At 35.9% G+C, this 26,244-nt stretch overlaps 1 protein-coding gene across 3 annotated transcripts in view; it reads left to right on the forward strand.

Annotated features, from left to right (window-relative positions):
• Window positions 1-26,244, forward strand: part of IQCM (IQ motif containing M) — a 491,845-nt gene that overhangs the window by 64,659 nt on the left and 400,942 nt on the right. For 2 of the 3 annotated variants that reach the window (XM_050791177.1, XM_050791180.1), the window contains exons 2-4: window positions 11,028-11,090; window positions 17,154-17,238; window positions 24,461-24,543. In XM_050791177.1, the coding sequence (XP_050647134.1) occupies window positions 17,202-17,238; window positions 24,461-24,543 (120 nt within the window). In that variant the 5' untranslated portion in view covers window positions 11,028-11,090; window positions 17,154-17,201. The remainder of the gene's footprint in view (window positions 1-11,027; window positions 11,091-17,153; window positions 17,239-24,460; window positions 24,544-26,244) is intronic. The other variant, XM_050791179.1, reaches the window with a different exon arrangement.

Raw genomic sequence — 26,244 nt, forward strand, 5'->3', positions numbered from 1 at the left:
TGCTGTCCTCCTTTAACTGGGCCTATTTTGTCCACCCAGTACCCGAACAAAATCTAGACTTCTCTCCCCATGATTTTCAGCCTTGCCATTTTTCCTAATATTACTTATTTCTTCCTCCCTGCCTCCTTCGTTGCCCTCCTTCCCTTCATCCCTCCCTTCATCCCTCCCTTCATCCCTCCCTGCCTGCCTGCCTGCCTGCCTGCCTGCCTGCCTGCCTGCCTTCCTTCCTTCCTTCCTTCCTTCCTTCCTTCCTTCCTTCCTTCCTTCCTTCCTTCCTTCCTTCCTCCTATCTAAAGGTTTGTATATTTTGTTAATATTTACAAAGAACTAGTTTTGATTTTGTTCACAATCTCTGTTGTGCCATATTTTGTAGTTGTTTTCTATTCATTTTTACTCTTACAAATTTCTTTCTTCTATTTTCTTTGAATTTAATATATATTTTGCTTTGTATCTGTTAAAGTTGAATGCTTGTTTAAATACTTATTTTTGTTTTAATAAATATATTTAAGACAATTAATTTTTTTTGATATTACTTTGCTTTTCATAGGTATGGTTTATTGTGTTTCTGTTTACTCCCAATTCTAAATATTTCATAATTTCCCTTGTGATCTATTCTTTTTTTTAAAAAAAAAATTTAATTTTTTAAGAGAAGTTTTGGCTTTATGTAAAATTAAGAGGAAAGCATAGAGATTTCCTGTATATCACCTAAACTCACTTGAGCTGAATTTTATTTGTTTTATTTGGTAATCTCTATTGATAAGTGAGTGTAATCTGTTTATTTCATGAGGCTATACTATAGTCTCCCCTATTATTGACATCACCCCCCAGAGTGATATATTTGTTACAATTGATGACCCTATATTGACACATTATTATTGCCCAACACCCATAGTTTACATGAGAGTTCAGTCTTGGTGTTACACATTCTATGGGTTTGGACAAATATATAATGACATGTATGCATCATTACATGGTGTATTTCACTGCCCTAAAAATCCTCTGTGCTCTATTAATTCATCTCTCCCTCTCCCTTTACCCCTGGCAACTAGTGATCTGCTTGCTGTCTCAATCGTTTTGCTTTTTCTAGAATGTCATATAGTTGAACTTATATAGTATGTAGTTTTTTCAGATTGGCTTCTTTCACCCACTAGTATGCATTTAAGTTTCTTCCATGTCTTTTCATGGCTTGATAACTCATTTCTTTTTAGCACTGAATAATAATCCAATCTACTGAAGAATATTGTGGTTGCTTCTGTTTTAGCAATTATGAATAAAGTTACTATGAACATTCATATGCAGGCTTTTATGTGGACATGTTTTAAACTCTTTGAGTAAATACTAAGGAGTGCTATAGCTGGAATACATGGTCAAAGCATGTTTAGTTTTGTAAGAAACTGACAAATTGCCCTCCAGAGTGGCTGTATCATTTCACATTCCCACCAGCAATGAGTGAGTTCCTGTTGCTCTACATCCTGTCAGCATTTGATGCGGTCAGTGTTCTAGATTTTGGCCATTCTAGTAAGTGTGTGGTGGTATCTCATTGTTTTAATTTGCATTTCCCTGGTGATGTATAATGTGAAGTATCTTTTCATTTATATTCTTTGGTGAAGTGTCTGTTAAAATATTTGGCCCATTTAAAAATCAGATTGTTTTCTTATTGTTGAGTTTTGAGAATTTTTTGTATATTTTAAATAACAGTTCTCTATCAGTTATATATTTTGCAAGTATTTTCTCCCAGTCTGTGACTTGTCTTCTCATTCTCAAGACAGTGTCTTTCACATAGCAGAAGTTTTTATTTTAATAAAATATAGCTTAAATCAATTATTTTTTCATGAATAATAACTTTGGTGTTATATTTTAATAAGTCATCACCAAACCAAGTTATCTAGATTTTTCTCCTGTTATTGTCTAGGAGTTTTATAGTTTTGCATTTTACATTTAGGATTGTGATCTATTTTGAGTTAGTTTTTGAGAAGGGTTTAAGGTTTGTGTTTAGATTCTTTGTTTTTTGCATCTGGATGTCCAGTTGTTCCATACCATTTGTTGAAATGACTGTCTTTTGTCCATCGATCCCTATTTACCCCATTAATAATTTTTCATCTAATGGCTATTTTGTCTGATAATATTATTGCTACAAAAGCTCCTTTGTCACAGATCAGCTGACTATATGTAGATGTATTTCTGGGCTATCCAGTCTGTTCCATTTATCTACTTTTTTATTCTTTTACCAATAACACATTATCCTGATTACTATAGCTTTATATTAAGACTTGAAATAAGGTAGTGCCAGTCTTCAAACTTTGTCTTGTTGTATTGGCTATTGATCTATGGTTTAATCAATGAGTTATTCAGGAGTATGTTTTAATGAGCTTTCATTGTTGTTCATTTTTAACAATTATATTATTCAAACATTTAACATTTATTGAGACATTTCATGTGACTTACAATGTGAACACTTTTTGTAAATGCCCCACATGTACTTAAGAAGAATGAGTATTTTCTCTGCAGAAATACACACACACACACACACACACACAATATGAGGAATATATCTAATACTAGATCTAAATTCTTTCTAATTTGTGTGTGCTAAAAAGTTTGGAACTATTTTGTTAGGTACGTATAAATTCATGTTTTCCCTATCTTCTTGAACTGTTGTTCCCTTAATCATAATTTGGTATACCTATTTATCCCTATTAATAATTTTTCAACTAATGTCTATTTTATCTGATAACATTATTGCTACAAAATTTTTTGTTATTATTTCTTGGTATTTATTTTCTCAGGAATTTTCAACCTGTCTATGTTCTTTGGTTTTAAATATGTCTTTTATAGCCAACCTGAGCTGAATTGTATTTGTATTATCTTATTTGGTAATCTCTGTTGATAGATGAATAGAATCTGTTTATCTTATTGTACTTATTAATTTATATTTTTGTTGACATCTTAATTTAGGCTTCTGCTTATCTTCCTTTTTTCTTTTTTTTTTTCTCATCTTTGGCCTTATTTAAGCATTTTCAAAAATTACTATGTGGTTTCTCTGGTAGTTTGGGAGTTATACGTTATATTTCTATTCTATTAAATGTTACCTTTAACATTTCTATGGGAATATTTGTCTCTAACTTTTTCTTTAAATGTTGTTCGGTCTATTTATCCTCTTCTTAAACAAGCTAAGGACCCGAAACCATTAATCCACTAACTCCTCCTTTCTGTGCCTTCTTTCCCCCTTCTTGGTTGTTGAACTTAAAATTTTAGGTCTACATGAAAAAAATCTACACTGATTGCTCTTTTAAGTTTTTGTGGGTAATAGCTATTTAAATTTATGAAGATAAACATTTATTAGCATAGTTATAAACATCAATTTCTGGGCTCACTATTTTTTTTCTTGTGTTCCATTCATTCTTTTGAGTTCGTTTTTTTTCTTCCTGTAAAGCTTATTTTTTAGCAGCACTTTTGAGGATCTGTGTGTTTAGGTGTGTTGTATGATTTCTTAGACTTAGTATTTTGGAAAGTCTTTATTTGGTTCTCAATTTTGCATGACAGTTTAGATTGATTTAGAATTTTATATTTATTTGTATTTTCACCCAGATGTTTTAAAACATTGTCTTCTGTTAATTATCATTGCTGTCAAGAGTTCTTTTTATCAAAGTTGCCATCCTTTTCTAGATAGCCTATCTTTTCTCTATGTGAGAATTTTTTTATTCATTATTCGTCAAATATTTATTGATTTCCAATTAGTGTTGTAGGCACAGGGGATACATCAGTGAATAAAGCAGTAAAAAATCCCAGCATTCATTAACCTTGCAGTCTAGGGAGTGAATATATAAGCTAAGATAAAGCTAGATGCTATAATAAATTAAACTCCTAATTATCAGTAGCTTGATTACTTGGGATTTTATTTTTTATTCATCAAACTGTCCCAGTTAGACAGCTCTCCTCCAAACAATTATTAAAAGACACAGTCTTCTTCTTCTGCTATGTGACTCTGCCATCTTTTACATTTGGAGTTTGGTACCAATGGTGTCCTAGGGTTACCTCCTTTCCAGCAGACAGGGAGGAAAAAGAGCATAGAGGATTGCATGGAGGGTATTTAGGTACCAGGCTTGCAAGGAGCACTTACTTTGATCACATTTTTTTCTGGTGGCCAGAAGTAAGTCACTTGCCACACTTTAACATCAAGGGCACCTGGAAAAAGTAGTCCAGCTATGGGTCCAGGAGGAAGAGAAAATACATTTGGGAATCAACTAGCAGTCTCTGTCATATAGAGCCAGATAATAAATGAGTATATATATTATATGTTAAATCGTGTTAGTGTAAAGGAGGAAAATAAATTAGGAAGGATTTAGGGAGGGTTGTGATCATGAATGGGTGGCTGGTGAAGGCCTCACGGAGACGCTGTATTTAAGTACACACCTGGGAGAAGTGAAGTGTTGGTACCTTGTGAATCTGACAAAAGAACATTTCAGGCAAATAAAGTAGCAAATGCAAATATCTTCAGGTGGGGGCAAGCCTAGTCTGACCAGAGCAGCTGGGAAAGAAAGCTGTGTGACACCAGGAGAGGGAGTGAGGGGCTGGAGGGAAAATGAGGTCAGCTAGCCACAGATAATGTAGGGGTGCATGGGGACATGGTGATTTCTGTATTTACTCCATTGTTACTGGAAGGCATCAGTAGCTTTTGAATGGAGGATATTGTCTGACTTGTGTTTTATTTGAATACCTTTGGTTGCTAGGTTGGGTGTAGGTCATGGATGGGGCAGGAAGTAGAACTAGGCCACTTAGGAGGCTATTCTAATAATTCAGGTAAGAGAGAACAGTGGTTTCAGCTAGAGTGTTAATAGTAAAGGTGTTGTGAAGCTATCAGCTTCTGAATATAGTTTGAAGGTAGAGCTGACAGGATTAGCTAATGAATAGGATGTGGGATGTACAAAACAGAGAATAGCCAAGGATGATTGTCTGGCTTCAGTAACTGGAAGAGTGGAGATGTCATTTGCTAAGGGGAAATCATCAGAATACGATCAGAAACTGTTTTGATGTGTAAAATTTGAGATGACTTGGTGACATCCAAATGAAGACGTGAGATAGCCAAGGGGAGAGGCCCAGGATAAAAATATCTGTTTGCCAGTTATCAACATAGAGATGGTGTTGAAAGCCATGAACCGGGACTAAATCACAAAATAAATGTATGTGGTGGAAAAGAAGAGATTCAAGGCCTGAGCCTTGGGACATTCCAATATGTTGAGGTCAATGAGATGAGAAGGAACTAGCATAAGAGACTGAAAAGGAAGTAAGAGAAGGTAACAGAAAATCTAGGACACTGGAAATCCCTGGAAGCTAAATGAAGAAAATATTTCAAGAAGGAGACTGTGATAAAATACGTAAAATGCTGTTAACAGGTCAGCTAAGATGAGGACTAAGATTGACAAATTAGATTTAACAGCATGAAGGTTATTGGCGACCTTGATCCATGAATGGCAAGTTGCATTCCCCAGAAAGGCACTCTGACATGGAGATGAGAGAGATGTTTGTTAATTAGTCCTCTTGAAATAGCCATCTCTGGATTTCGAAAGGAAGAAAGCAGGAATTGTCAGAGGGAGAAATTGAGGTGCAATGCAGTGTAGTGAAGACTCCTGGCGGTGTGGGGGTGGGGGGGCTTTGATGTTGAGTTGACCCTTCAGAGTTGTCCTGAGTTGGGACAAGTTTATCTGAGTCTGCATAAACCCTATTTGACTAGTCACTGATATTGGACTGCCCTGTAAGGTAACTATGTGACTCCTCAGCCAGGGCAATTCTGAAGGGCAAAGCTGTGGACTGTAATCTGGTAGCATTGCTCGCAGCTGGGTAATAAGTTCTTTGGGGCCTCTGAGTAGTGTATCACAGAGTTCACTAGAAGCAGTTTAGATAAAGTAGCAAGGGCAAAAGCCTGGTGAGAGCCAGTTCAAAAGAGAATGGGAAGAGAGAAATTGGAGATAATCAGCTTAGATGACTCTTTTTTTCTTCATTTCTGATACTACTAGGAAGTGTCTGGGTGTGGATTTATTGTTATTCTTTCTTGGCATCTGGAATGTACTTTTAATCTCATTCATGTCATTTTTCAATATGATACTTCAAATATTGCTTTTCCTCCATTTCCCACCCCCCCTCCGAACTTCCTTTATACACATATTGGAATCTTTCAATTTTTCCTTTATATCTTTTCATTGTTATTTCATCTTTCCTTCTCTATCTCGTTTCATCAACTTTTGGGAAACTCCTTAGTGTTATCTTCTAGCTCACTGATTCTCTTATACTGTGTCCAATCCAGATTTTATTCTGTATATCAAGCTTATATAATTTTTGAAAGAATATATTTTTATTTAAAGGATTCCAATTTGTTCTATATCATATCTCTATTTTGTTTCTGGCTATTTTGTTTCATATTTTTATATTCTTTTTTAGAGGCATTATTTCCTCCTCTGTCTCTTGGTAGAGTCTTAACCTACTTATTTAAAATTCTTTTTCATATTTTTGTTTTCATTTCCTATGGAGTGAATTACTATTCCAATTGTTGATCTTATTGATCTTATTGACTGTCTTTTCTAGTGTTAGTTTTGGACATATGTTTAATAATTTTTAAATTACTTCATAATAATTTTCAGGCTTATGTAGAGTAGTAAGTTTTATTATTTTTTATGTTTTATTTACTTCTAATGCTCACCACTTTCTGATTCACAGTTTTGTAGTTGCCCCTGGGTTCCCAGTCCAGAACCAGATCTTATATTGGTTCCTTGGGGCTCCTGTCCCTTTGATAGTGATATTTCAAACCTGTTTCTGAGCCAGTGGTGGTGTGGCACGGGCATGGTGATGAGACATGTCTGTCTCCTCTCCCTCTCCAAACATGGAGCTTGTGATAACCCCCTGTATCAAGCACCAGTGGGAAGTTGCATTTCTACTTCTTTTCAGCTGTCATTTTTAGCAGAGCCAGGCTGTGATCCCCTACGTCGTGTGAGAATTATTCTGAGTTCTTGTTACTACACTGGAGCTGAACTCCAGGTTGCTTCTACCTGCTTCTGGGACCTGGGGACAGCATCCACAGCTTCAGTCCCATCACCCCTCTGTATTTATTTTCTATTTCTGGCCCTTGAAGATGACTAAAAGTACGTCCCTACCCTATTTATGCTTGTCTCATTCCTTAGGGAAAAACTTTCAGTGGTTTTTTTTGTTTTTCTTTTTTTTAGACAGTCTTGTTCTGTTACCCAGGCTGGGGTGCAGTGGCATGATCTCGGCTCACTGAAACCTCTGCCTCCCAGGTTCAAGGAATTCTCCTACCTCAGCCCCCTGAGTAGCTGGGATTACAGGTGCATGCTACCATGCCTGGCTAATTTTTGTATTTTTAGTAGAGATGGGGTTTCACCATGTTGGCCAGGCGGGTCTCAAACTCCTGACGTCAGGTGATCCACCTTCCTCGGCCTCCTAACGTGGTGGGATTACAGGCGTGAGTCACCTGTGCCTGGCCTTTCAGCCAGATATTGATGAGAAAAAGGTAGGTGCTTTGATAATAGTTACTCAATGTGTTATTCCTCCCAGGGATTTTTTCTTTTTTCCTAGAAAGATGTGAATGTTAGACATGGTACTGTATGCATCCATAATGTGTTAATTGTGGACAATATTTGCTTTCTTGGGGACTCTTCATGTTTCTAAAGTCACCATGTAGTATGCAAAATATCATACCTATTGATCTCTTATCCTTTCTCTTTCTTACTTTTGTTTTAATTCTTTACAGAATCCACACATATTTATAGACTCAAGAGTAGAGTTTATTACTAAGTCCTTCCACGCATATCATGTCCCTAGAATTCCCTTCTTTTCTTCTTTGATGATGTTGACGAATATGGCCTTGAGGCACTCGCCATCCTTTATGTTCTCTGTTCTTTCTATGCTATTCCCACCCTCTCTGAGTCTGCTGCTTGCCCTGTTTCTCAGAGAACTCATTCTCTCTCTTGGTTTTACATATAATCTCTGGTTTAAACTACTCTCAAATTTACGTCTCCAATATAGAATAAGATCCAATAAGAACTAACAAATATGGAAACAAGTACTTACTGAATGGACCAGGTGTAGACCTGTACTAAATGTTTTAGACATTCATTCATTTGGTCTCGCAGTAGCCCTGTGAGATATGAAGATTATATAATGATTATTACAGATGAAAGAGCTTAGTCTATGAGGGTTAAGAAAATTGCCATCCTAATTTCTGGGACTGTGCAGCTCCCAGGATTCAGGACCTTTTAAAGCCGCGAAAATCTCAGGCAGACTGGAATGAATTGATTACTCAAGGCCTAAGGCTGTTGATTAGGAAGTGATGAAGCCTGGGCTTGAACCCAGTCCCATCTGAGCGAGTCCCTGCTCTTCAGCATGACGTCATACTGTCTCTGTTAGGACAACGTAGAATAAGAGAGTTGAGTCAGAGAGCAGAAGGTAAAGAAAGAGTTCACGGAGGGGAAATTCACGGAGGGGAAAATCCTGGAATTTCATCAGGGGGATTCTTGCTTCATCAGGAATCAGGAAACCCATATTCTGGTTCCAGTTCATTCACAAATCCAGTGTTAAGCTGAAATCGCTTATATCCCTATGTTGCTCTTCCCTCCCCTGTAAAATGAGAGGCTAAACAAGACAACTCCCAAGACTGTTTTCAATTTTAAAGTTGTTTTCCTTGAAACTGTCCCTTACATATAAATGCTCCAAAACCATTTCAGGCCTTGTAAATATTAGCTAGTTTTTATAAGGTTATAGAGATAAAAAAGAAAACAGAACATATAAGCCAGAATTTTGCAATATTTCATGATTTGCTCAAATTTCTAGATTTTGCTCTTTAACATCACTATTTCTGAGTGCAGCATAATTCTATTGAAACAGTTGAACAGTTTTGGCCTTTAATTTATTGTAATTAACTTTATGGTGTTTTCATTGTTTTCTTTAACTGTTAACATAGTGTCCCAAACATCTCAGCGGGGAATGCTTATAAATTTTCTCTCTTTATTGTTATTTATAAGATGTTAATGGCTTCTATTTAAGGCATGTGAAATTAATAACTGGGAGAATGTACTTCTATAACAGCACTGTTTTAATCTGTGAAAATCACAAGAAAAACAGAGTCATAACATGCCACAATTATCAGTGAAGGCATAACTACATGTATTGATATGGGACTCTTTATAAAATACTTTGAAATCATTTCTGATATAACAGAGTGCTAAGGGAAGAAGGCTCTTATTACCTTTTCTGTTCTTGGACATATATGCCCTAACAGATACATTTCTAACTGAAATTCCCCAGAAATAAAATTTACAGTAAGACATAGCTTCTAATATTTTAACATTTTGTTCAAGAAAAGCCTCACTCTATTACCCCCACCTCTGCCTTTCTCTTGCATATGAGGGTTGTATTCAATGACTGAATGGGAATTTCAGGTAAGAAAAATGTGGAATAATGTGAACTTTTCTGAAACCAGTTTTTGGGGTGTGTGTGTGTGTGTGTGTGTGTGTGTGTGTGTTTCTTTACCACTCGCTTTGAATCAAAGTACTTAGCCCCTCATTGGATAATTATGGTCTTCCTATCAAAACCTTATCAAGATAACAAGAGGGAAAAATTAAATAAGCAAAGCCCACTATTCACAGTACAAAAATTCATGACAGGTTTCACATACATTTCAGTAGTAGTGGAATTTCCAAATAAATATTAGGAACTCTGAGAAAACTAAGAAGATTATAATGCTGATGCTTTAGGACTTCTTTGCAGGAATTCAAATAGATAGTTTTTATAGAGTTTTATTACTTGGGTAGTCATGTGCTCAGTCTTATGGGAGACAAAAGAAATTTAAACAACTGGTTCCTGCCCTGCTGGGGCTTACAATCCAGCACAGATCTTGGTGGCTTGTACCAAAGCTCTATGCTTCATATTTCTTTTGAGTGAGTGTAAGAGGAGAAATGGAACTACCTGTAAGGAGAAATGGAACTACCTGTAATGACTAGGGTAGTATTTTCAGGGTTCTAATAGGTTATACTGAAACATTAATAAAGTGTATATAATTATTGTTAAGTAAATTGTAATTGATTTATAACATATAATCAGAAAAGTGCACAATTCCTGTGTGTAGCTCAATGAATATTGATGAAGTGAACACATCTCTATAATCACCCTCTGATAAAGAAATGTCCATCCTCTGGAGGGTGTTCCAGAGGCCTTCCTTGTGCTCCTCACCTCAGACCCTGCATTCTTTCCTCACAGGTCACCATTATCGTGTTTCCTATTGTCATTAGTAAGTCTTGCCTGTTTTCGAACTTTATATTATTAAAAACATAGATTATGTCCTCTTTATGCTGTCTTCTTTCCAAGTAATATATGTGAGAATATACTATGTCATTGAGTATAGCAGTTTATTTTCACTGATGTGAAATATTCCATTGTATAAATAAAATGCAAATTATCTATTCTACTGTCAATGGACATTTGGGTTGCTTCTAGTTTTTAGCTGTTACAAATAGCACTGCTATGATCATTCTTATATGTGCCTTTTGCTACACATCATAAGCCTTTCTGTTGGGAGTCTGAGGTTTGGGTCATAGTTATGGATTCAATTTTTAAAGATAATACCAAATAGTTTCCTGAAGATTACCAGTTAACACTGCAACAGGCAGTGTGTGAATATTTCAGTAGTTCTATATCTTTCTCAACATTTGATATTTTTTAAGAAGCCATTATTTTGGGTGTGTGTGATGGTCGTGGTTTTATTTGTGTTTCCTGGTTGATGAATGAGTTTTGAATGAATATCTGTTCACATGCTTCTTTCCCATTTGGTTGCCTATTTTTATATTCAACTGCCTGTCTTTTTCATTGATTTGTAAAAGTTCTTTATATTGTAAGGTATATTTGTGCTTAGAATTGTGGATAATACATAGACTAAAAATTCAGTATTTCGATTTACTCTAGTAGTTGATCTCTAGTCAAGTATGGCTCCGTCTAACATTGATCATTTCCTTTTTACCCCCAAGTTACTCCACTTAACCACTATGAATGATAGCCTTGTCTCACCAACCCCAGCCCATCATCTGTTGGTAAGCTTTGATCTTCAGTGACCTTCAATGTACATGTTCATGTATTGCCAAATCCTATTTTATACATAACTGTATCAAAATCCTAAAATAAAATCACAGAAAAACTCCATAGCTTGTTGAATATGGCTCAGAATCGTTGGTTTTACCCATTAATAGAGGCAAAAGGTGAAAAAAAAAGAGTGCATTTTAGTCAAAAAGAGTAAGAATTTTAAAGTGTGATGGGAGAGTGTTCTCAGATTAACATCTCCTTTTTAATGAGTTGAGAACTGAAATGTATTAATAACTGCTTTTTTGTGATTTAAAGATTTAAATATTTCATGTAAAGCTGGGAATATATGAGATCTCTTAATTAATGTAAGTGTCCATGCATACCCATAAAAGAACAGAACATAACATCTATTTTATGAAATAGTGAAAACTTATATCCAGAAGGTACCTTTGAAGTCATTGATGGAGAGCCTCTGAACCTGGAATGCTGGGGTTGAAGATGGATGGGGGGTAATTGGGAGTGACGGACAGTTCAGGGAGAGCCCATGAGATCCTCTTCAGTCAGAGCAGCCAGGCTTTCCACCAGCTATTCTCATTGACTTCTGAGACTTATGAGTTCCTTTAAACATAAATTGAAGCTGCTGTTTTTAATATTATGGGTCTATTTTAAATACTTTGCTTCTAGACAAGGAGGTAGGACTCAGAGAGATTAATTGGTTTGCTTCAGATGACTTTGGCAATGGCAGAATCAGTATTGAAATCCAAGTTTGCTCTCATCACAGTGTTCCTAGACTCTGAGCTTTGTGTAGGCTAAAGTGATATCCTAATGATTCATTTATTTTCTTTCCTTCCCACTTCCTGGTTCTGGGTTATATATTAACCTGAGTTAATTGGAGATTTAGAGGAAGATTTCTGCATCAGGAAAGGAGTATAATTTCATGGGCTTTCCACTGTTCCATGTGGTCCCTGGGTTCCTAGCTAGCCTGATATTAATCATAAATTCATAGAGTATCTTCTTTCCAACTCATTTTATGGCCCTCTCACAAGTTTGAATTATAATTTAATTATGCAATTATAAGTTTCTTATTCTCCTTATTTCTTCTTCTCCTTATTCATCTACTGTAGTTGGACCTTTGTATCCATGGATTCCACATACATAGATTCAATTAAACATGGATTGAAAATATTTTTAAAAAATGGACAATTGTGTCTGTACTGAATGTGCAGACTTTTTAATTGTCATTATTTCCTAAACAATATGGTGTTAGAACTATTTGCATAGCATTTACATTGCATTAGGCATTATAAATAATCTAGAGATGATTTAAACTGTATGGGAGGGTATGCATAGGTTACATGCAAATACTATGGCATTTTACATAAGGGACTTGAGCATCTGCAGATTTTGACATCTACAGGGGTCTTGGAATCAATCCTTCATATACAGAGAAATGACTGTATACCTTTGCACATTTTAGATGCCTAGTATTGACCCTGTTATATTGGCCCTCATTGGGACTTGTTCTGTTTGGTTTTCTTTAACTGCTCTCCTTTCTCTTTTCTTATTCCTATTGTTTGGTGCTAGCAGATCTGATGATATGGTCTGAGACACCAGGAGACTTGACAGAAGTCAGAAAGAAAGTCTAGAAAATAACCTAAAGGTCCTTGTTGACTTAGTAGAGGAAAAGTGGAAGGGGGCTTATACTTATCAGAGAAGGGTGGCTAGGACAAAAGCTGGGAGGGAGGTCCTAGTGGCCTAGGCTTGAGAGACACATGATGAGGCCTGCAACTAGGGACATGACCAGAAGTGGCCTGTCTAGACTGCTTTTATTGGTATTCTGCTCCAGAGTTACAGAGCACAGAGTAAAGTAGAGAAGGACAGGAGGGAGGCACGAACTCTTGCCCATGCAGTTGATTTCTTGGATTTGGAGCCAACTATTTTTTAGCATAGTACACAAAAGCAATGGAATAATAGTTTTAGAAACTGGTGGGGTCTTAGAGATCTTCTCGTTCTAGAATTTTACCTTGTAAATGAGAAAACTAAGTCCAAGAGAAGTCAAACCAAGCTTCCTAGCTCAGTTCTGTGTGGAGTTGTGGAATACCAGTCCTATGCTTATCATCCATATATACTCAGTTTCATAAGAGAGAAGAGCTCAGGGCAAGAGGTTAGGTTTTATTTTAAATGAAGTTCAGAAACCATGGAAGGGAAATAACATAATCTGATACACAATTAAGAAGATGAGTTCTGCTGTGTGGAGAACAAATTGGCAGAGAAAGAGTGGAAATTGAGAGAGCAGTTAAGAAGCTATTTCAGCAGTCCCAGAATGAAATGATTGTGGCTGGGAGATGAAGATGGGGAGAAGCAGATGTATTTTTTAGTTAAAAACCTAGAAGACTTGATGAACTGGATATGGTAGACAAAAATATAGGAGAAATAAAAGATTTATGGCTTGAGCAACTAAGTGGATATAGGTACAATTTCTAAGATAGAGAAATGGGAAAGGGTGAAAGTAGGATTCGGGGTTGGGAGGATTGAGGTAGAGGGACAGTGGGGAGAAAGTTTGGGGTAGTAAATGAGGACTTCCATTTGCTATAACATCAACTGCTGAAACTGCCTTTCCAGATCCCTGGAACATGGCTTGTTTCCCTGCATCCTGCTAATTACCATAAGGCATTTTATTTTATTTTATTATTATTATTTTTTTGCCAAAGAATACTGAATTATAAGGGCCATGATAAAGTCTTGTCTTGTCTTTTTCTTTTTCTTTTTCTTTTCTTTGAGACAGGGTCTCACTCTGTTGCCCAGGCTGGAATGCAGTGGCATGATCACGGCTCCCTGTAGCCTTGACCTCCCAGGCTCAACTGATCCTCCCATGGCATGATCACGGCTCACTGCAGCCTTGACCTCCCAGTCTCAACTGATCCTCCCACCTCAGCCTCCAGTAGAGTAGCTGGGACTACATGAATGCACCACACCTGGCTAATTTTTGTATTCTTTGTTGAGAAGGAGTTTTACCATGTTGTCCAGACTTGTGTTGAACACCTGGGCTCAAACAATCCTTCTTCCTCAGCTTCCCAAAGTCCTGGGATTATCGTACTGAGCCACTGCACCCAGCCTTAAAGTCTTATCAGTCATCTACTTTAGGAATGTCAAGCTAAGAAGATAAAGTAGGGAAATAGTTTCTACTTCTGTTTGTCTTTCATCCATGTAGAAATGGAATTAGAAATCCTTAGCACTCCTGCAGCCCAGTTTCAGAGACCCTTAAGTTGCATCTACTGTAAAAGAAAGGGTGAAAGAACTTTTTCACAGATGTGCTGAAGGAAATGTGAGAAGGTAGGCCATCCCTGTCCAGTATGCTGTTGCTATAATTACTGATTATACAAATAGCAAATGCTTTTTGAGATCCTTCTAAATGCCAAGCCTTGTTCAAGGCATGGATGATTCCAGAGAGGAAAACAGAATCTTCGCCTTTATGGAAGTTACATTCTAGAACATTGGTTATGTCAACGCCCTGTTCAAAAACTTTCAACAGTTCTTTTACCATTTCAGCAGCATAAAATGTAGCTCTCTGCTACCATCAAATAGACACGCAACTTGATGTCCCCCAGACTACGTGTATTGTCACCTCCATGCCTTTGCTTGTGCTTTTTCTCTCACCTCCCTGTCTTCTCTGCTCTTAAGTTAGCCATTCTGATCCACTCAGGACTGGTAGTCAGTACTACAGGGGTGTACTGGCTAGCATTCGGTTCTGATTAACCCTGTGCTCACCCTTCCATGTATAAGTAGCTCAGTTCTTCTTGAACCCTCTTTTATGTCACCTCAGGCCTCGGTGATGTTGTCCTCATTTGAAGTCATAGTACTCACTGATTTATATCACTTATTTCACAAAGCTCACGTATTTCCTTATGACATCTGGCATACTTTTTTCCATGTTGTTTGCATCTTTATTTACAATTTGATTTATGTTTTTGGCTTTTTCTCCTGAAATAAATGGCAAGTCCCTTGCACAACCCAGGCACTAAATAGGCTTTTATTAATTGATGGATGCATTAGGAAGGACTCAGCGTCTCGTAACTGTCTGCTGGAGACTTAAAGTGGAGAGGGGCCCCATTTGCTGATATTTTGCATCATTGTGCCCATCTCTAAGCAATTCCATCCTTCATGGCCTTTCTATACTCCCAGCTCCTGTCTCAGAGTCCTCCCTCATCACCTCAAGTTTGCAGGGACATTACCATGCCAGCACCCCTTAGGATGCTTGGCTAGTTTTCTGCATTAAAAGGACAGTGGGATGTCTTGCTTGCCAGCCAATTTAATGCAGGCTGACACTCCTGGCACACTGAATTAAGGTGGAGGAGCCAACAGACCCAGAGAAGAGTCCATTTCTATGGAGATTAAAACAAGAAAATGATGGAGCACAAAACACTTCTATTTCCTTTTTATACTTAAAAATAAAGAAGACAGTAATTAAGCCAGACCAGAAGATGAGTTCTGATTGTTAATTGCTGAGGGAGATGCAGTATTTTAATTTATCCCAATTCATTTGCAGAACTAGGCAGACAAGGTAACATGTTCTGCGCTCTAGCCCATGAGATGATGCTGACAATTTGAGATTTAATCATTTTTGGATGTTCCAGATTTGCTATTTTAAAACTGTAACTGCAATAATATTTTCCCCCTCTGGGTAGAAGCTGAAGAAAAGTGTTGTAGCCTTTTATCTAAGAGCGTGAGGCTACAGGGTCCTGACTTTCATAGGGCAAAGCTGGCTTACAGATTTACTGAAATAATTACCAAATTATTTAATAGGTTTTGAATTCTGAACTCATAGTTTGTTAGTGGAGTCTGCCAACTGAACAATTATACATAGACTCTTAGAACAAGGGCCTCCATGGAACTCTGCTAAAGCATTTAATATTCCCATTTCTAATTGTAAAGCCATTTGAGCATATAGTAGTATGCACTGGTGTAACTGACTCCTTGGCTATAGAGGTAGCATTTGATACATTTTGGATAATGCTTTTGAAGTAATGATAATGTCAAATGTACAAGGGCTCAGCTAATGAACCCATTAATCAGCCCGTTATTGAGCACCTCCAGAATGCAATGCACTGAGCTGGGAACCATGAAGGATGAGGAACAAGGCAGATTTCATTCCTCTAACTGAACATTTAAATATTCTGGGAAACTTTAAAAAATGCAGATGCCTAGGTCCCACTCTAGGCATATGGTTAAAAACTCCTTAGGTGATTCTGATAGTCATCCAGCATTGAGAACTACTTTTATAAAGTATAGTTTTGTTTTCAAGGCATTTGGAGTCTAACTGGGAATATATAGGACTAAATTGGGAATATAGATATAGTATATGTCGATCACTCTGTGTTTTTAGCCCCGTAGACAGACAGCATCTGATAAATTTATAGGGAGAGGCACAGACAACATAACTACTGTATTTAAGAGAGGAACAGATCACAGGAACAGAGGCTGGGTCGTCATGGAAGAGGTAGGATTTGAACCTAGGCTTTGAGGGCAGGTAGGATATAAATAAATATAGATGAGAGGTCAAGGCATTCTGAGTGGAAGGCTGGCATAAACCTAAGCTGAGGGCAGGAGTGTATAAGGTATGTGCCAGGTATTAACTGCATATTAGTTGAAAGTTGTAAGAAAGCAAGTAGTAGAAAGTAGTAGGAAATCAGAGAGACCTGCATAGGGTCTTGAGCCCAAACATCTGGATTTGAGTTTTGCACATGCCACTACATAGCTTCTTACCTTGACAAATTATTTTACTTCTCTAAGCTCCAATATCCACATCTGCCAAATATTCCTAATAATAGTTCCTATCAAGTTGCTTAGATCCAGTAAGGCAATGTGTATATGAGCATTCAATAAACTACAGAGCCCTACCCAGTGCTAGCTATTGTTATTGTGTTTTGGAGGGGAAGGCATTGAAGGTTATAGAGCACAGAAATGACATATAAAAATTTTTAATCATTCACCCTATTTGCTTATAAGTGAGCAAAAGAAATAGCTAAAAATAAATATTTATCATCACTGAATTACTTAATGTAACTGTGTTTAAGGACTTGGAGCTCACACTTTAAAAGAGAAGATCATCCTAACTGCCCCTCATGACTACTGCAGAGGCTACGCCTGATAAAGCAAAATGTGAGTATCTATGCTTACCTAACAACTTGACATACAAGTCATAACACTCCAACTGTTTTAACCAGTCTTTTCTATTAATTAGTGACCCACAGAGCACTACACTTATTGGCACATCTTGAAAGGATTTATTCCATTCCCTTTATTTAAAAATAACCAACTTTTGAGAGATCTTTTTAACTTATTGTGCTGTCCCATATGGTATCCACTTGTCACGTGGGTTATTCAGTCCTTGAAATGTGGCTGGCGAAACTAAGGAACTGAATATTTAATTTAAATTTAATGAATTTTAATTTAAAATTAAAAACTGATAATTCAGTTATTGGAAAACCTTTAAGCATGTTTGGAACAAATTTGGGCATGTAAATCTATTTTTTCAAGTGATGATTTTATAAAATGTAAATACAGATTAAGTAGTTCTGATAAAAATTTAGCATGTGAGTTGAGATGTATGTAACTACAAACAAAATACATACAGAGTTTTGAAGATGGAACAAAAAAGAATGTAAAATATCTAATTCATTTTAAATATTGATTAATGTTGAAATGGTAATATTTAGATGTATTTTATTTAAATATTCTATGAAAATTATGTTATACAAATTAATTTCACCTATTTTAGTATGTCTACTAGAACAATTTAAATTACATATAAATTACATATTCAGTTTACACTGTATGATCCACCTTTATTGAGGTATAATTCACAAATAAAAATTGAATATATATTAAGGTGTGCAATGTGTGTGTTAACATACATACACATTGTAAAATTATTACCACTATCAAGCTAATTATAATATCTTTTACTTCACATAGTTAGCTTTTTTTCTGGTGTGATGAGACTACTTAAGAGCTCTCTTAGCAAATTTCAGGTATACCATACATTATTATTAATTACACATTATATTTCTTTTAGAGTTAATCTAGACTCGGCAACAAACACAAGCAATCCTAAGATATAGTGCTGCACATAGAGCTGAGGCTATTACTGTTCTGCTACTTCCTCTTGGCTCCTGTTACCCATGACAGTATATGATACAGGCCAGCTGGCATTTGCCCAGGGCTGCCAATAGAGCTCTGTGATGATCACTTTAACTCTGTTTTTATTTGGATAACACAGAACATTTTTAAAGATGGGAAGGTCAGAAAGGGTGGAAGATCCAGGAAGTGGAGGAGGAATGTTCTCTAGTTCCATTTTGCCTTAGGTCATGCCCACATGACCTTGATGCTATGAGCTTGGCATTTCCCTACATCTCCTTAGTAACCTGACCACAGTCTGAGAAATATTAACATAGAAAGATTTTTGGGCAGTACCCTGTAAAATCTGTCTGAGGTATATATGAAACTTATTAGCATTTCTTGGTGCAAAGAAGGCAAGATACTTTGTTAAAGAAGACCAGAGAATAAGGGAGGGGGAAAGTGAGTCAATAAGAGACAACTCAAGAGAGTGCCTTTAATTTGGAACTGAAGAGTTGAATCTTAATGAAGAATATATTATGAGAAAACATGTTGAATATGTGTTTTAGGAGATAATAACCAGATACCACTTGAAATTTGGGTTTTATTTGGTTCTTTAACTCTTTTTAGGAAGAAATTAGAAATAATTTGTGTTTTCTTCACTTACATGTAATGAAATTAATATAAATTATTATATTTGAAGTTTTTGTCCAAAGAGCTTCTACTTACTTTCCAGCTTCCATAACTCTTTACCCTAGAACTGATGGCCTTAGTTCCAGCTTCTCTCCTCTTCAGCTTCTCCTCTCTACAGCTTCTCCCCACTTCTTGGCACTCGAATCCTCCTCTCCATCTGAACCTGTTTACAAGCAGGTTTTTTCCACAGATGCACTGTTATTCAGACCTTTATTTGTTTTTTGCTTAGCTGGTGTGTGTTTACTTTTCAGCAAAGAAATTCTGCAAAACAAAACTTAGGAAGAGCTCAAATATGTAAATCAGATAAGATCTGAGCTTCTCTGATTGAAAGAAGGAAGCAGCCCCAAGGCACATGAAATTAATGAAGCACATATTTAAAACCACTGCCTTAGCCTGGCTTCCATTCACGTGTTATTTCTCTTGGGACATTTCTGTTTTCAATATTATTTTCAATAATACAGTGTAAAGCTTTATCTTTTTAAAGGGAAATTCACATTAGTGAGCTAGCAGTAGGGGGTGTTGGTGGTTTATGTTGGCTTCTATCACGGTGCCCATCTTAACTGACTGTCAAGGCATTTATTTACACATTTTTTCTGGCACTAGATTCTTAAGAACTTGGAAGACAGAAATAGCTAGTCTTATTTTAGCACATTTAGCATCAAAACAGCATCTAGCACTTAGTAGGTACTTAATTAATATGTGCTAAACTGAGTCCCTTGTGTCTGAGGTGAGGCTTTTGTTACACCTGTCAGGCATTTACTCTGATTACACACACAGGGTTGGCCTTAGCCATGTGGTCACACATCTTTGCTTAAGATTATCTTTTAAATAAATTTATGTGAAGCCTCTCTGAAAATGTAGCCTATTAATGGGAAGGATGGAAACCCTCTGAGTATGACCAGTTGTTTTTATTATGGTTATGAAAAACAAATGTTTTTAAGCCCCTGGGGCTTTTTGGATACAGAAAATACTTATTCAATGATTCTAATTAAGAGATGGCTCATTCTCTGTCATAGTTTCCATGACTAGATTTTCTTTTTGTATCTTCACTTCAGAGATTCACTGGAGCAACTCTGTAGAACCTCTAAAGTAGTAGAGAAATCTGGTTTTTTGAACCATCATTACAATTGTGTTAAGCTGATGATATATGAAAAATGAGGTTTTTTTAAAGATAAAAGAAATGTATGAAAATGTTTTAGGCTAGTGAAATATTTGGGATTAGAGCTACTTATATATTTTTTTTCTATGGAAATGTTAGTATTTACACTCATGTGTTAGATGAGTTTAATATGACCATTTCAACCTCTTCATGAACTTTATTGCAAAACATTTATTGCTTATAATGACTTACTATTTCTTTTGGGGGCTTTAATAACATGAAGAATCCTATGTATGAAAATATTTGATTAATTGCAAACATGTTGGTTAGTTTTGGATAAAAGGAATTTTAATAAGACAATTTACCCAAACTGCATTAGGAAGTTATCTTTGTGATTTTGAAGAAATGAGGATTGACTTAAAAAAGTAATTATATAAACACTTTTGAAGAAAAGTTTAGCCCAATGATAGTAATACAATAATATCAAAAATAATAAAATTTCTCACATTTATTGAAAGCTTATATGTCAGGTGCTGTGCTGTTTTGTAACAATGTTTAAGTTAATCTTCAAACAAATCTCTGTGACATATGTTATTATTATCCTCAGTTTACAAATAAAAAAACAAGGGTTAAGACAATAAGGTTCATGAGCAAACTGGAATTCAAGCACAAAATTGTGTGACTCAGGAATAAGAGCTCTTAAAAATCATTTTATATACTATCAATATGTATTTGCAAATTAAGTTATAAGTATAATTTGTGTAATAAAGAAGGAACAGACCTTGGCAACTTCCTCAAAATAATAGATGAAGTGCACTTGAACGTGTAAAAGATGCAAACTTATATTCTTACCCCATTATGAAAAAGGAAAAGAGAAGCCTCAAAGATTATTGACTAGCTGGAGCTTTAATATAAATGTTGCTTAATTTCTTGTAATTTTTAGACTCATTTGTGGAATAGATACTTGTGCTTGGAAATTATAAAAATAAATGATGCTAGCATTGTCTTTTCTAAGGCATTGAGGTATGAGTTATCTTGTTGTATCTTGTGAATTTAACTTTTTTGTTCAAAGGCTACTTTTTAGTGATGGTAGAAAATCAGAACAGCTACCTCATTGCCTCGAATGACAACAAGGACTCAGGACTGCCAGCTGGAAGTCAATGTCCACATGCCTTCATTGGAGCCATTTCAGGATCTATGTGAAATTTCTACTTTCCGACCATGGCTGCCTTTCTCTGCTCCTTTATGAACAAGTCTCAGGCCTTGTTCTGCTCAATAATCTCATGACCTGACTGTATGGGTATGCTGTGTCAATACCTTGATATGTCAAGATCTGCTTTCTGGCCCCAATAAGGACATTAGGGCTGCCAGATCACATATAGTTTCTCCACGGTCCACAGGTGATGGGTGGCATTTGTGGACAGGTGAAATCAGGGACTAATCAACAAAGAGCCCAGCAAAGAAGAAAATGCTACTTTGGGAATTAAACTACTCTGTCAAAAGCTAATTCTAGTTACAAAGGGGGAAATCGGAACAGCTGCATCAGCACATTAAATGACAAAAAGGGGCAGGAGTGCTGGCTTAAAATGCAAGTGTCAGGGAAATGTGTGTATCTCACCAGGGTGACCAGCCAAGTTTCAGAGGAATTTCCAGTACTTAGAGGGAGTACATGGCATTGGGAAAAGCAGTAGATTTGTAGAAAAGAGCAGCAAGGAACTCAGGAGCACAGTACCTATGCAGAGCCACAGCACTGCTGTGTGACTTCAGCAGGCTGTCAGGTCTCTGCATTTCAGAACTTTGCCTGTAAATGAAGACTAGCTCATCTCTAAGGTCTTGTCTGAAATGAAGACATGATGATTTCCACAAAGCTACATTTCCAACAACAAAACAACCCAGTGACTTAATATATTAATAAATTATATTGCTTGTCACGTGCACAACACATGACAATATTGTAATTATAAGTGATTGTAATTAAAGTAATGGTAAGGGATATTTGATTAGTAAGAAGAAGGGAAATAAAGGAGGAAAGGGCTGTCATGAGAGAAGGGAAAGGAGGACAGGTTATGAAGTTACAGCTAGGAATAACTCCCAGCCTTTCCTCCATGAAGTAAATGCTCTGGCTAGAGGCCTCCTCAAAGCAAAATTAGATTTTAGTTGAAATTTGATGAAACAGTTTTAATTCCAGAACTCTTGCCCTTTCCATGTGAGGACAGTGATTCTTTTGGCTTTGAATTGGGAAATTAATGTGAACCAGGCTTCATTCCTCAGGACCTCATTACCCTAAGGTAGCAGCTGCCTGTGGGCTGTGAGTCTACCTGGTGAAAAGCAAGGAGATATTTTGTGCAAGAATAAAGGGAGAGTTTGGCCTTCAATAATTTATTGTGAAATTTTCAAGCATACAGCAAACTTGAAAGAATGTTAAATTAATGCCCATATACTTACTACCAAGTTTCTTACCATTAATATTTTACTGTACTTGATTTGTCACATACTCATCCATCAATCAACATGCATATCATTAGTTAGAATTCATTATTTGTTTATAGTTTTTCTTCTTTTGATATAAAATGTACATCCAATGAAATGCACAAGTCTTAAGTGTACAATGAGTACACTAATGATAATATATGCCTGTGTAATCCAAATTCCTATCAAAATACAGAACATTCCCATCACTCCAGAAATTTCCTTCATGTCACTTCTCAGTTAATCCATCATACCTTCCAACAGAATAATAACTGTTTTGTTTGTTTTTTCTACCATAGATTAGTTTTATCTGTTCTAGAACTTTGTATAAGTGGAACCATATAGTATGTGCTTTTTTGTGTAAGTCTGCTTTAACTTGGCATATTATTTTTGAAATTTATCCATAGTGTTGTACATGTCAGTATCTCTTTTTATTGCTAAGTAGTAGTTTATTGTACACATATAACCATAGCTTATCAACTCTCCTGTTGTTATATATCTGGGCTGTTTTCAATTTAGAATTATTATGAGTAAAGCTACTGTAAACATTTTTGTACAAATCTTTTGAAAACATACATTTTCATTCTCTCTGGTAAATACCTAGGAGTGGAATTGCTGGGTTGTAGGATGGAAGTATATTTAGCTTTATAAGAGATTGCCATACCTTTTCCAAACTGATTATGCTATTTTACGTTTCTACCAGCAATACTTGAGGGTTCCAGTAACTCTACAGCCTCATCAACATTTGGTGTTATCAGTTTTTTAAATTTTAGCCATTTTGTTGAGTGTGGTGGTATCTCATTATAGTTTTGATTTACATGAAGATTGAGTTTTTAATTGCTTAAAATTTGAGTGGGTGAAGAGGAGAAAAACCTTCATAGTAAGAGTACTAACGGAGGTAGAGTTATAAAAACAGAGAGCCCACTGGCCAGACTTTGAATAGGTAATATATTTAAATTTTGCTGAGTTCGAGTTAAGAGGAGGAAGCCAAGAAACGCTTTTAAGTGTCTGGATCCTCTAATATAATTCAATTTTTAGTATTTGTGCTGCTGAAGCAAGCACACAATCAGCTAATAATAAAGAAAATATATAAAGAGGAAAACTTAGACAAGGCTAAATGAGAAGGATATAGTCTACATGCTGTAGAATTGTATACATAGCCCTGGTTAAAAGAAATTAAGAAACTTAGGCTGGGAGCTTTGGGTCATACCTGTAATCCCAGCACTTTGGGAGACCAAGGCAGGTAGATTGCTTGAGCCCTGGAGTTCAAGACCCGCCTGGGCAACATGGTGAAACCTCATTTCTAAAATAAGTACAAAAATTAGCTGGATGTGGTGGTGCATGCCTATAGTTCCAGATACTCAGAAGGCTGAGGTGGGAGGATTGCTCGAGCTTGGAAAGTAGAGGTTGCACTCAGCCATAATTGTGCCACTGTACTCCAGATTGGGCAACAGGGGGAGACTCTGTGTCACACACAAAAAAAGAAAAGTAGAAAGAAATTAAGAAACTTAAAAAATAGAAATAAGAATTGTTATAGCATCATTCATCCATAGGTATGTGTTTTTTTATTTCAGTGCTGCTTCTATTTAATTTATTGAGGCATTTTATTTTACAGTTATAATTTTATCTACAAGTTGGAAGGTAAATACTCTTGAGGAAATGTACAGCTTCATACATTAGTCATCAAGTATGGAAAACACAGATAGACTTGTTAATAACTTTTGTGCCCAAAACATGTTGTTATATCTTCTATACAGTAACATTTAAAGGACTTTCAGAACTGAAGGGTGTTTCTGTTTTGTATATTTTCTTTGTTTCTCTGGACTGAAGTAACTTAGGATAATCTATCTTATCACATGACCATTACAAGCTTATATTTCTTCTTAAAAGCAAAATATTATGTTAAGAGATCATTATATTCTTTTGCTTCCTTTTATAATGTCAACTTATAAAATTTACTTTCACATTAACTGCTTAAAAAATGTTTCTCTGTTTCTATATTAGGTCCTACATTAGAGATCACCAAGCAAGACTTTTTTCAAGAAGCAAAAACTCTCATTGCCCAACATTATGAGAAAATAAATGAGGTTAGTCCTTTGCATTTATCTAATGTTACATTTAAAAATTTTTGCATACTACAATGATTATTCCAAAGGATTGCATAAACCCTGATATGTGATCAAATAAATAGAAAAGAGAATAGAATTGAAGAGAAAAATGAAATTCTCACTAGCTATAAAAATTGATTTCAAATGACATTTTAAAATAAGATTTTTTAGTTATATGAATTTTAATTATACAAATGTGTTTAATTTGTACATTTAATACAATTTTAATTGTTTTGAAGAATTTAAACATAAATAATTGGATTTATCATCTCAAGTAAATATCCCTTTAAATGCTGTTTAGACAAAGCTAAACTAGAAAACATATTGTGAGATGAGTCTCTTCTATACTCTTAGCATGATTACCTTAGCATGATACATTATATTCCATGTGTCTTTTTGCATTAGGATTGTCTGTTTGCTGGTCTGATAGATCCTTGAGGGTATAGACTGTTTTTTGAATGTTGTATCTCTAGCAATAATGATTATGCTTGGCTCAATAAATATTTGCTGAATGGCATATATTTGGAACGTGAGAAGAAGGAGTGAAAGGGAAAGGGATAGCAAAGAGATGGAGGAGTGTCAGCACAGCACAGGGTGACATTTTGGAAGAGAGCATCTATAGGGGAGGCAGCAAATTTGGGGAAGGGGTAACTATTGTGAGCGATGGCCCTTTGGGAAGACAGGTGCAGGGAGGGTACCTTCGGATGGTTTACTGTGTGTCAAATGATCCTAGTCCCCTTTTGAATACTTAAAAAATTTTTTAAACAAATTTTTAAGTAAGCTTTTAAATATTTTTCAATATTTCTTGTGGTTGGAGAGGGGGATTCTAATTTTTACTTATGTTTCTTTTGAATGGTCCTCTATGCCAAGACTGGCCATACATAGTTTTAATCTTGTAATCAACATTGTACACATTGCTTAACTAGTTTTTCCTCTAACCAATTTAAAAGATTTTCAATTATATTAATTTCACTGGTGGGAACATGGGATGAACGTTTCACAGTCTTCAGAGTTAGACAGATGTGCCTCAGAAACTTGACCTGTTTTAAAATTTTTATCGAATAATAACAGCCCAATGTTCCATCTTCGGTTGCCTGGCAAATGTAATACTAGCACACTAAAACCTTCTTATTGACTTTTTGAGTCAGCAACAATTTGAATTTTTCTAAATCTTTTTTTGGGTGTGTGTGCTGTTGGGGGAATAGGGAAGAACTATAGCTCTGTCTGTGTGTAGAACAGTTACGCTATTTGGATAATTACCTGTCAGAACTTTGGAGCTGTATTATTTCTCTGTTGTTCAAGGTGGTCAAAATAAAGAAGCAACTTTGATTAAAAGGATATGAAATGTATGTCCTATTCCCAATATGCTCTTTTTGAGAGCTTACCTCCATGTATGTTCAGTTATTTCTGGTTCAGCAAAGGAAGAGGTTTGGGGGATGTTAGCATTTTATGGACATCTGAAAGTTCTTCAAAGATGGTTGAAAATAATTTAATTCCTATATGTTTATTTGAAAAACTCCTATTTTACAATGGACTTGAAACCTGTAATTAAAAATATCACTTTGGGGAGAAAGTTGCTATTTTAAAATTTACATTTCTTTCAAAGTGGAATATAATCCTTATGCTTGTGAAGGACTTTTAGAGAGTGACGTAGAATAACGTCTGATTTAGCTGGTTATT

The sequence above is a fragment of the Macaca thibetana genome, chromosome 5 (genome assembly GCF_024542745.1).
Source record: "Macaca thibetana thibetana isolate TM-01 chromosome 5, ASM2454274v1, whole genome shotgun sequence".
NCBI lineage: Eukaryota > Metazoa > Chordata > Mammalia > Primates > Cercopithecidae > Macaca > Macaca thibetana.